This window comes from Alligator mississippiensis, chromosome 5 (genome assembly GCF_030867095.1).
Source record: "Alligator mississippiensis isolate rAllMis1 chromosome 5, rAllMis1, whole genome shotgun sequence".
NCBI classification, from domain to species: Eukaryota; Metazoa; Chordata; order Crocodylia; family Alligatoridae; genus Alligator; species Alligator mississippiensis.
This window is the reverse complement of record NC_081828.1, coordinates 15138795-15151685: the sequence shown is the minus strand read 5'-3', so window position 1 is coordinate 15151685 and position 12891 is coordinate 15138795. Positions and strand designations below refer to the sequence as shown.

The 12891-nt window shown below is 42.8% G+C and overlaps 1 protein-coding gene across 9 annotated transcripts in view; it reads right to left on the bottom strand.

Moving 5' to 3' along the window:
• The window catches only part of PATJ (PATJ crumbs cell polarity complex component), a 242996-nt gene that overhangs the window by 30087 nt on the left and 200018 nt on the right, over nt 1-12891 (bottom strand). For all 9 annotated transcript variants that reach the window (XM_059727901.1, XM_059727903.1, XM_014593899.3 and 6 more), the window contains 2 exons: nt 4913-4996; nt 2202-2395 (listed from right to left, as the gene is read on the bottom strand). In XM_059727901.1, coding sequence (XP_059583884.1) covers nt 2202-2395; nt 4913-4996 — 278 coding nt within the window. The remainder of the gene's footprint in view (nt 1-2201; nt 2396-4912; nt 4997-12891) is intronic.

Genomic DNA, 12891 nt, shown 5'->3' with positions numbered 1-12891 from the left:
AAGTGTACTCTGTCCAAGTTTGTGGATGATACTAAATTGTGGGGTGAAGTGCACACTCCAGAGGGTAGGGAACGATTGCAGACAGACCTGGACAGGGTAGAAAAGTGGGCAGTACATGATACGATGCAGTACAACAAGGACAAGTGCAGAGTGCTGTGCCTAGGGTGCAAAAATATCCAGGACACCTACTGGCTAGGAAGTGACCCTCTCAGCAGCACATAAGCTGAAAGGGATCTTGGAGTCATAGTGGACTCCAAGATGAACAAGAGTTGTCAGTGTGACGAAATCATCAGCAAAGCTAACCACACTTTATCGTGCATCAGCAGATGCATGACAAATACAACCAAGGAGGTGATCCTCCCCCTCTATGCAGCATTGGTCACACCGCAGTTGGAGTACTGCGTCCAGTTCTAGGTGCCGTACTTCAAGAAGGATGTTGATAGACTCGAGAGGGTCCAGAGGAGGGCCACTTGTATGGTTAGGGGCTTACAGGACAAACCCTATGAGAAGAGACTGAGGGACCGGGAACTCTTCAGCCTCCACAAGGGAAGGCTGAGAGGTGATCTTGTGGTTGCCTACAAATTCGTTTGGAGGATGCAGCAAGGGATCAGAGATGCTGTGTTCACCAGGGTGCCTCTTGGGTTAACAAGGAACAAATGTCACAAACTGACAGAGCAGATTTAGGCTAGGTATCAGGAAAAGCTTCTTCACGGTAAGGGTGGCCAAAATTTGGAATGGGCTTCCAAGGGAGGTGGTGCTCGCCTCTGCCTTGGGGGTCTTTAAGAGAAGGCTGGACAGGCATCTGCCTGGGGTCCTCTGACCCCAGCACTCTTTCCTGCCTAGGCAGGGGGTCGGACTCGATGATCTGTTGAGGTCCCTTCTGACCTCTAGCATCTATGAATCTATGAACTTGTTTTGAATGCCATCTGTAATGCATGGGACATGATAAGGGAAGGTTGGAGTCATGTACAGTGCTCCCTGGCATTGAGGCAGTAAAATGTGCAGCCTCTTGCATTTTACACCAGTTTTTGGAACAGTAAGTCATGGTAGATGAGACTGGGCAGACTGGTCTACAAAGACAGGTGGGCCCAGCCCTAAGTTGGCCCCCTGTCACAGTCTGCAAGCAGCCTAGGTGCCTATTTTAAGCCTAAGCTTTTAAGTTTCAGTAACACTGATGGGAGTTACACACTTAAATATCTGCTGTTGAAGATTTGTGCCTACCTAATTCAACCTCCAATGGACCTCCAGGCACCAGGTGGCTATACTATTTTAAAGTACAACCAAAACAACTGCGCCCAGTTTTGGGCTCCACAATTCACATAGGATGTGGAGAAGCTTGAGAGAGTGCAGAGACACACGCCTGATCAAGGGTCAGGAAAACAGACCTTACGATGAGAGGCTGAGAGCCATGGGACTCTTCAGCCTGGAAAAGCGCAGGCTCAGGGGTGATCTGATGGCTACCTATAAGTTTATCAGGAGTGCTCACCAGGATCTGGGGTAACGTCTGTTCACCAGAGTGCCCCAAGGAATGACAAAGTCAAATGGTCATAAACTCCTCCATGACCATTTCAGGCTGGACATAAGGAAGAACTTCTTTACTGTCTGAGCCCGCAAGGTTTGGAATAGACTGCCGCCGGAGGCGGTTCAAGCACCTACTTTGAACTCCTTCAAGAGACAATTGGATGTTTACCTTGTTGGGATCCTATGACCCCTACTGACTTCCTACCCTTGGGGCAGGGGGCTGGACTCGATTTTCTAAGGTCCCTTCCAGTCCTAATGTCTATGAAAGTCTATGAAAGATGGGAAAACCAAGTCAGCTAGGTTAAGACTTGCCTGCAACCCTATGGAGCCTGTGAAAATTACTTGAGCTTTTAGGGCTCCTAGTTTTGTGGTCTGTGACAGGACCATAAGATTCATAAATCAAGATTCCTATTATTATGTTATGCTGCAAAACACCATTTTTCCAAAGGAAACCACAACTTTTGTTACACCATGACATTGTTCATTTTAGAGAGGAATGTGTATGAAACCCAGAGATCTGAATCCTCCAACGTAACTCTGGAAAAGTTCAGATTCCAACATTTGTGGCTTAGGACACTCTTTCTTACTTCACATTCAAATTAGTGGCTTACAATTGTTCATGTGGCAAAAATACAACTCTAATTCCAAATGCAGATCTGACTATAAAGAGCAAATCTTACCGTTTTCCAACAATGCTTAACCCTAGTCCTCGGCCGGTTTTCTTTTGTAGATCTATATAGAAAATCTCCAGATTCTCTTCATCCTTATACTGAGCTTCATCCCTATAAACAACCAGTTGTACCTTCTGAGGTGTCTGTCTCAAGGCTGTGATAGCTTCTTCGTGACTAGCATTCCTCAAATCAATTCCATTCACCTGAAATAACCAAATAATAAGTTTTCTAAGGCATATAGTTGGCTTTTTGTCATCTCAATATCTGAGTACTTAGGCAAGAAAATGTTGGCCTAAATTATTTCGTTAGCCTCTTAATGGCATTTGCAAGAGTCAACATTGTCACAGTGTTCTGTGCCAGTCCCCTCAACATGTGGAGAGAGGTAGTTAGTTGTGTTAGTCTGAAGTCAAGCTAAAAGCTAGGTACCTTAAGCTTAGGCTTCTCTGAACAAGTTAGTGTCCAAGGTGCCATGCTGCCCTGCTTTCTGCCCAGCTTGAGGGGGAGGCAGCTCTGTCCTGGGTCCTCATGATTAAAAATGCTACCAACTGTGCAAAATGGTGATTTTGTAGAATTCACTCTTGCCTACTGTAGCCACAATTTAAGAGCATTCACTTCTAACTATAAAACCACTCTCATCCTTCATTTTAGAGGTGGAAGTAATGCCTGATCCCCCGTACGCACATTTCTCCTACTTTTTCTTTGCTGTAAGTAATGCTTAACTTTAATTCCCCTCCAAGATCACAACGCTGAGAAACAAAAAAATAACCCGCCTAAGTTGGCTGGGAACTGGACCATTTCTGTGGCAAGCATAATTTTCTCCAACTCTTACTAGCAGATTTCAGTATTTTCAAATGTAAATTTACAGAAAAATGATGATCTCTAAGCTAAAAGAGGCTGTTATGAGATGATTATTTTATTTTGTTCCAATAGATGGCACACAAGACCACTACTAGAGTTTGCAGTTAAACTTCTCTTAAAGTAGCACGAGAGCATTCTATTAATAATCAGGCCAAAAGTCAAGGCTGCAATAGTTATGATCAAAGTTGGAAGTATTAAAAAACTCTTGCAACTCAAAGCTCAGATTCCAGTTATAGCCAAACCTAGCATCTATAGCCACATCCCTGAATGTATCTTCTGTTCTGTGCCTTAGTCTACCACCAACTATATAAAAAAAGCTTGGATATAAAAAAACAAAAGTTTCATAGGGATCAGAAAACATCTAATAAATTAATACTATAAATACAAAAATACAATGCAATAAATTAAAAAAAAAGAAAAAACAATTTCTTGATTTTTCTAACTATACAAAAACAATTTAGTCATCAAATATTTTAAACACATGAATTCTAGATAGGATGAATATATTATGTATATGCTGCATCATTGTATTTTTCTTTCCATGCATCTGTATGAAACAGATTGAATTAGGCTTATCTGAAGTCAGCACTGCTGTACATTTGCCTCACCAGGTGAGCTTTAAAAGAAACAATTCATACAAAGATTATGACATCAAAAGATCTGCAGCTTCCTGATTAGCTGCTAAAGAATTCATTAACCTTGTCCATTTTCTTTTACATGCTTCGTGGTCTCATTTTGTGAATACACACTTGTTTTAAAATGAAAAAAAATATATATAGTCTGAATACTAAAAAAATATTTTCTGTGAAAGAGCTGTAAAGACAACTCCCTAGGTACTCCTCGCTATTTTTCTAACCCCATGCACTAGCGCTGTAATGGATGTGCTGGGAATTTGTCCTGATTTGACAGAGAGGCGCTGTAAACAGCTGCACTAGAACCACCATGGGCTGACTTAAGTTTAATTTTGCAATCAACAGCCTCCCTTTCTTAACTCTTTGCTGTCTGTATTCCATTCTTGTATTTATATTCGTCTCTGAGGGACGGGGGGAAAAGAAAAACAGTTCTGTTGTCGGCCCTTTTCTTGCACAAGGTTACAGAAAGAAATTCATACGTTCACCATAACTATTTTCTTTTAATATCTAGTCAATCAAATCCCTTTAGTTAAAGAAACAAATACTGCCAAAGGTTTTACACCACACACTACCTACCCATCACAGACCATCTATGAATATTCTGAAATGACTCTTCAAGCACGCACTTATTTGTATTGTTTTCTGTAATGTAGAGCACTTTAAATTTAAAGGATTGATACCTACGTTTGAGGACATGCAAGCCACTAGACAACACATCAAAAACAGACGCTTCATTTTTTTTCAGCATTCCCCTTAAATGTTTCCTAGGTTTTAGGCTAGACACTAAGACTGCATGAAATGTGAGAAAAAATATTATGCCTTTGATTATTTATATTACTAATTTTCAAAATGTACTAATGCTGAAGGGTATTACAACACCATTAAGGAGGACATGAACATAAGAAAGTAACACTGTATCAGTAGGGACTTCTAAATAAAAGATTTACCAGATGAATGCTTATGAATTACTGTACATGGAAGCTGAATCATGTAATTCAAGACACATCTTGTCTGATCAAATTGAATACAGTCACCAATTGTAACATAAAATATGATTTGTTGGGCATTTCTTATTGCTGTTCTTTTTTTGGAGAAAACAATCCTCAAGATCATACGGTAACTGATATATAACGTTACACGCACCAGAATCTTCCAAGTAGTTAAGGGCTTTTTCAGAAATCAATTTAAGGTTAAAACATTAAGACATTTAAATAAGATTTGCAGATTTACCTCAAGAATTTGATCACCAGCCCAAAGTCGGCCATCTCTAGCTGCTGCGCCTTCTTCATAAACTTCATGAATAACTATAGCATCCTGTGGGAATTAAATATCTGCGTTACTTCTGCATTGCAAACATTTCTTAGAAGTGATGGCTACTGACCCACTGCATGCAGTTCATAATTTAACGCCAATATATTAAAAAGACACAGCATTCCATGTGCTAGTTGATGTGAAGACAAAAAGAAAATGACATAGGTTTTAAATATTTGCGTTTAAGAAAATTTCTGTCATAACCTTTTATCAACAATCTATATTTTGGTTAAAAAGATTTTATTCACCACTTCAGAGTAGTCTTGCCTAGTACTTCTTATGCGACTTCTATCATGTTTATATGCTGGCGTCAGCAATATATGAACTCTGTGTGAACTAGTATATTAATCTCATTTACTTTTTATGATATAATTTAAAACCAGATTCTTCAGAGTTATGAATATTTTTAAGGGCTTGGCATAGATGCTCAACGTTAAGTGCAAACTTGATGCTTTGTGGTAAATAGCGTTGGTTCAATCTGAGAAATGAAAGCCAGAAGAAATGAACCCTGGCAAGTATTAGTTTATTACTGAGGTTGGAAAATGTAGGCAGTGGCAGATGTAGCTTCAGGGAAGGTTTCAGTGATATAATCTTATTGCCAGCAGTAGCTGTCTCTAAAGAAAAAGCATTACAGAGAACATACTGTTCTCTTTTTCCTAGCATTTTGCTTTTGCATTGTTTTATTTTTTCCCCTGAAGCATATAGGTGAATGCTCAACAGAAGGCATTTCTGATACTGATTACCAGAGGCCTAGTGAGCTCCTTTGATGCCCTGTGCAGGGAGGAACAGGGAGCAGAGAGACGGACAGATATATGGGGATAGATATATTATTCCAGCCACTGGAGACCGGGTGGTTGGAGGAGTCTTATCTGCCAGGTCTTGGGTTCTCCCACTGCTGCTGCTGTGGCAGGATGGGCTTGAGCTGCTATAGCTGTGGCACAGGCTCACTGCACACTGGCTGCACCAGCGCCATGGTATGGACTCCTCGGGCGCTGCCATTGTGGTTCGCCCTTGAATTTGGAACTTAGGGCTGAAGCCCCACTCGCCCACTTATAGATACACTACTGCTGACAACTGGCCCCTGTCTTCAGAAATACATGCCACTTCATAGTGTAAAATGTGCTTCTCTCCTTTCCAAACATTGAACCTCAAAGAATCATCCACTGCAATGGAAATTTAAAGTCTGTAGTTGATAATCATGTGTGGCAAACCACAGTTTGATATGCATATATCAGATGACACTCAAGTCTACCAAAGTAATATCTTTCCAAAAGTCCTTCCACCTCCAATACACTACCATTCCAATACACAACCAAATGAAATCCTTTGAAGAAAAAGGCTTGAGAACAGCAAAAGTCAAAACCCTGATTTGTAGTGCAGACGAGAGAACATAAAGCATGTTTGTATTTTATACATGTTTTTAGATGCTGTGTAACTACATGATTTATCACAAGGGGACGTGACATGAGTTAACTTCGTGCGTCTTTAGTGGCATACATGCTGTAACCTGAACGGAAAGAAAAATCATATGCCCTGAAGCTAATCCTGTGATCAAGACAACCATTGAGAACTTTCCTCTGTTTCAATCCCACTACACTTTGCTTTGATGATATGGACTCAAATTTACAACCACTCTGCTGTTACTGAAGCACAGCGTCATTGTCAAGCCCTAGTCTTTGATACACTTATACCATTAATCCAGAAAAAAAACTTTGAAGGGTTTTAATCACAAATGGATTACAGTTGATACAAGTATCCCTGATGCAGAAGAGAGATTTTAATCTGCATAAAGGAAGGAAAAAGCACACTGAGCTCTGTAATCAAGTTACCAAGATAATTAAAAAATCAAAAGAATACTTTGATTGAAAGGAACAATACCAATGGCAACTGTAGGGTTTTGAGGAAATGAAGCAGCTACCACCCAAGGAACTAAGGGACAACATGTTCATTTACATTTCAGCAGTCAGTGCCTCAAAACCTCTGATTTAATCTTTTTTTTTTCTTTCCAGGTTTTATATCTGCTGAAAAAATGATCAAATGTGCCTTTCATCTTGGAGAAAACTAGTGGGATAATGCTGACAAACATTTTCTAATTGGAAATGGGTCGCAGATCTCAGCAGTAAGTTCTGAAAGGAGGCTGAAAACCATGTAGTAGGAGCCCAGTCCCCTTACACATTAGTTCTCTTAAAGTTCTTTATACTTGAAGGTTTCAAAGCACTTACTAAAATAAGAGCAGTATCATACTTCCAGTTTTACTAGTAGATGAATGGCTGTGAAATAACTTGCCCAAAGCCACAGAATAGATCAGTGTTAACAGCCACAAATAAAACACAAAACTTCTGACACTCTGGCCAGCAAGACTGCGCTACCTCCCAGCAGTCTGCTTTAATAATGAGAATAATTTTCTCCCACTCCTTCATCTACCCCTCTGATAATCCAGCCTGTGTTGAAACCAACCAAAATGTTAATTACATTTTAAAATTGTACAGTTAGACACCAGCAGGTTCACTGCAGCTGCAGATTCTAGAATCCAGAGAGATTTGAGAATAGCACAGATCTACTTATTTCAATCAGTTCTGTTTGCACCTGTGGATTCAGCATGCAGCCAAAGCATGTAGTCATCAAGAAACAGTGTGAGGACAGCGAGTCCTGCAAGTCTCCAGTCCATATCAGCACCCGACTTGTAAGAGCTGGCCAGGAATTCTTCAATAGAACTCGCCAGACAATGCCAAACTATCAAAACTGGAAGTTTGAGGAGGAAGAGTCACTTCTGAGGAATTTCTTATTTTACAAGCATTTCCAAATTGGTAGAATAACATGTTTTGACAAAAAAAAAATTGTTTTAAAAATGACCTTTTACTTAAAAAACATAAATTACCATAAAAACCCCAGTAAAGACATCTACAATTGAAACTAACATTTTGAAATCATATTTTGAAATCACACAAAGGAAGCGTTTCAATCAACTGGAAGTTTTGCAGATTTTTGGTTTGTGAAAATGAGATTTAAGATGGAAAAATTGTGAACAATCTTGTGAGACAAATTTTTCTGCCCAGAAATTATACTCATGACACCAACAGAAATGAGGAAATGCACCAGATACACACAACAGACCATCTGGGCAAAAAGTTTAAACTCCAGAGTACTGAATGCAGTTTCTCATACTGTTACTGGGCAATAATATAGTGTGAGCACAAGAATCCCAGTAGGTATGAACAAAGGCCTCAAGACTGCAATCACAATAAGGTACAAGTATGGGAAAGCAGAAAGTTCTGCAAACAGCAGCATAATGTGGAAGGCAGAGAAGGGAAAGAAAGAAGACGACACAGACAGCAAAACAGGTCTCAACAGAGGAGGTCTGGTATCTGCTATCATTGCTGACTGTGAAACTAACTGAGGCCAGGTTAATACTTTTTCTATTTAAGTTGTATTCTCACTCCCCGATAAAGTTTAGACCCCAATGTACTAGGCATCATACAAACACACAGCAAGACAGTCCCTCCTCCCTGTTGGAGGCTATATTTTAAGGACTGCAGTAGTGGAGATAAATGTGTACTGGAATAAAGAGACAGTCTATGGACAAATCATGAGGAGTCATGTAACAGGCTGCATACTTGCTGGGTATAGCAGGCTGCTGGCATGCAGGAGCTACAGCTCAGCTGCAGGCAGCAAGAATCTAATTGCAGGCTTGGCCAGGAGGACTGGGCCAGCTGGTAAAGATAATTGGCTGGCCCAGAAGAAGTAAAAAGCTCCCAGGGAAGGGAGACTGGGGAACTGAGAGTGAAAGACAGTGAGAGCTGGAGAGAGCTTCATGGCTAATGGCAACACTGAGCCAGGAACTCTCAAGTTTTGGGACAAGACCCCACTGTGACAGGGAACTCATTTTAGAAAGAGAGAGGGAAAACTGTAGAGCTGAGGAAGCAGTACGGAGCCAGAGTTGCCCTCTCAGGATCTGGAAAAAGATCCTAAGTTTTGAGAACTCTTTCTTGGCTCTGTCTATGCTTGTTTGTTTTTACTGGTTTATGTTTATAGTGTTTCTTGTGAAGCAAATGTGCCCAGGAAAATAAAGAACTGTTCTAACTCCAAACCAGCTACAGGTGGTGGAGAATATGGGCAGAATGAACTCCAGCATGGAGACAGGAGCTCTGCTGAAGGGACTGAAGCAGCAGCATTTTGTGACAGAGCAGATGCAGCAGTTCCAGAGAGAACAGCAACAGTGCATGCAGGAAGGGACATTAGACAACCTGGAGAAATGGCTGAGTTCCCAGAAGAAGTGTGGGGAGGTTGATCACACAGAGAAGCTGAAACGTGAACAGTTAAAGGCACAGCTCTTTGCAGATGAGCAGGCAGACCACCTACAATGGCAACTGGAGTCTAGGCATATATAGGAGATAGAAAGGCTGAGAAAGAAATTGACCAAACTCAGCAGTTAGTCCGTGGCCTTTTGGGAAGAGAGACAAAGGCTCCTAGAGCAGATGGAGGTTGAGCACCACCACCAGAAATAGAGAGAGGCAGAGGTGGTGGCTTTAAAATGGCAAATCCTACAGCTGGAAGCCAAGTGGGAAGAGGCCCAAGGGACTGCCACTGTGCCATAGCCACAAAAAGAGATACAGAGCCCTCTGGGCAGAGGAAGGCGGAGGGGGCAGAGATTGAGCAGGTAGAGGACCTCAACCCAAAAGTGAACCCAGAGAAAGACAGACAGACAGACCTAGGAACTACCACACCCATGGGGCAGGTTGTGTAGACCCAGAAAGGGAGTTGTGGAGGTTGGGCAGGGGGAGAAGACCCCAAGAAAGACTAAGGAGTTTCCAGAAGTGGGGAGTAAACCTCACTGGGCAAGCACAGGGGTGGGGAAGCTGCAGGGCAAAGAAGGGGTCCTGTGGGTCACTATGGGAAATCAGTGGACCCCAGCAGGAACCAATGCCAGAGACTACAGATGGAACCCCCACCCACAACGTGAAGGACAACAAAAGTCAAGCCCCTAGGGAAGTCCCCAGAGATGATCGAGAAAGAGCTGAAGCCAGATGAGAAAACAGTAACACCACCTGCTACAGCCATGAAAAAAAGAGATAAATATCCTGCTCACAGGGAAGCCAAGTGGGAAGACTGGCAGTGCTCTGCTTTAGGATAGGATGGAAGAGACTAAAACAAGTATTCCAGACAGCTGGGACAGTAAGGTATGCGGTCATTTGAAGGTACAAGACAGAAGAGCCAAAGGCACAGGGACAGCTAGCGCTGAACACCCCAGTGAAGCCACTCACATGGTGGCAATGTTTGATGGACTGATATTATGGGGCAGGCCTATGTGGGTAATGATGGATAGTGACTGCATATGGAGACTGCCAGACCGTGGCCAATGTGGGGTCATAACTGCCTTGGGACCAAAGGAATTTGCAGTGGGGTCTGGGCCCGGTGGGGAACCCATCTCAATCTTCCAAAAGAGAAGAGACTCTAGAGTGGAGGCCTGCACCTGGGGAGAGGTGCTGGACTGTTGTTGCAATACAGAGTACAGGTGGGAGGCTGGTCCCAAATTAAAGGAGGCACTCATGGAAGCAGGTAATTGGGAGACTCCAGTCTGGTAGGACTGATAACCTGTGTCTATGTTGTTAGTAAGAGGGGCCAGAGGAACGTGAACCTCTAAACCCCCCCCCCCATGAGTTGTAAAAAGGGGGTGGGGATTTTAACAGGGAACAAGAGGGCTTCTATGGCTTAAAGAGGAAACCTCAACAAGGAAGAGTAGACTTATCCTCAGACTGATCCATGGCAACCCTGTGGGGGACTAAAGAATTGCCACACAGGAAAGGGCAAAGTTTAAGAGGCAGCAAGGAGAAAAGTAGTTGGGTAAGAAGGATGCAGCAGAGGGACTGACTGACTGAGACCAAGTGGCCCTGGGGAACTGCAAGACAGGAGATGAGGGCTTACAGGGAGATATGGTCTAGGAGGAGACACAGAGTGGGGATTTTGGTATATAGCCAGAAGGCTAGCATTTACTGTTAAGTGTTACACCAGAGGACCAGCTGTGATTAATAGGGGAGGAAAAGGTCACATGGTACTAGAGGGCGCACAAGGTTTAGCTATGAATAGCTTTAAGGCAGTAAGTACCCTGGGGGCACAGTGCTTGAGGGCTAACTAAGCTTAAGCCAGAGAAAGTGAGATTGAGCAGCTGGATCCAGGAAGGTGATAGCTATGGCCTGAAGCCAGAAAAGCTCAGGCTAGTGTTCATGAGAGGTGAAACCAGGGCCAAGCAGCCCAGAGTCCAAGGGGGACAGCAATGAGAGCCAAGGGCTCAGTGGGTAGAGCTGAAAGACCTGGGCTGGAAACACCGGGAGGATGGATAGAGACTGGGAACAATGCCCTACTGCCCGGGGCTGGAATTAGTGAAGTTGGACTCCTTCTCCCAAGAAGAGAGGAGGGGAAATAAAAAAACTGAAGAGGGTTCCCCCTTGGTGGGGAGGATGTGTAGTAGGCTACATGCTTGCTGGGTGTATTAGGCAGTTGGCTTGCAGAGGCTACAACGAAGCTGCAGGCAGTGAGAATCTAATTGCAGGCCTGCCCAGGAGGACTGGGCCAACCAATAAGGATAACTGGCTGGCCCAGAGAAAGTAAAAAGCTCCAGGGGAGAAGAGAGCTAGGGGAATGGAGAGTGAAAGACGGTGAGAGTCAGAAACAGAGAAGTTCGTGGCTGCAACACCAAGCCAGGGACTCTTTCAGTTTCTGGGAAAAGACCCCAGTGAGACATGGAACTTGCTCTAGAAAGAGACGCGGAAGGCTGTGGGGCTGAAGCAACAGCATGGCGCTGCAGTCACCCTCTCAGGATCTGGGAAAAGACTTTAGAGCATGAGTTAACACCTTATGGATTACATTTATGTTTTTTTTTGCTGACTTGGTGTTTCCTGTGAGGCAAGAGTGTGCCGGAAAATAAAGAACTGTGCTGAGCTAACTCCTAACCTACTACAGGCAACATGTAACTGTGGTAACATTTAATTTGAAGGGGTCTGCCTTGGAGCTAATATTACCTTCACCACACCTATGACAGTACAGCTATTACCAAGCTATACACTTTCATCAAGACAGATGGTAGCACTGTGTATAGCTAACTTTGCCTGCTACTGTTCATTACAAGACACAGTTTTCAGTGGCTTACAAAATTTAAGTATTCATGCAGACTTTTTCCATGTTGGATGTCTATCTCAGGCTGATTTCTTTGGGAAAGCTTCAGCAGATATGGTTCCGTTATTTCTACAAATGATGGTAGATAAAAATGTGCTATTTTGTCCAAATTAAAATAAAAGTTTGCAAAATCATTTTGCAAAAGCAAATTCAGAGGAGGAACTTGAAATCTGGCCTTCACGTCAGGAACGCTACTTTTGCTGTTCTCATAGAAAATGACCCAAAGTCAAATTCTGGGCTTTTGATAAAATTGTATTTTGCACATGCTATGTAGAGATGTTACATCTAAGTAAATCGTCCAACAAATTTCTCTGTGTCCCACTGAAGTTTGCAGGGACCAAGATGGATTTTTCCCCCCTATAGTTGCCACTCCCAGCTTCTAGAAACAGCAAGCACAGAAACTGAAAGCTGGAAGACTGCTTTTACTGTATCCTCCTCAGTGTTCTGCCCCATGATAGCAACCTGGCAGCACGGAAAAGCAAGCTGTCTGACTCCAATGAAGAACAGTTTGCACCACTTTATTCTGTCCCTCTTCTGTGTATGCACGTTATATTTTTCCATAGGCCCTCCTCAGTGTACAGGATGAATCTGTGCACTGAAGGAAGCTCTTTACTATAGGATTCCTGTCCTTTTACTCCAGAAAATGGAAGACGTGGAATATGTAAAAGGACATGCTTGCAGCTAAGCAATGGCTTGTAGCCCCACAGAACTGGATTCTAATTGTGCTT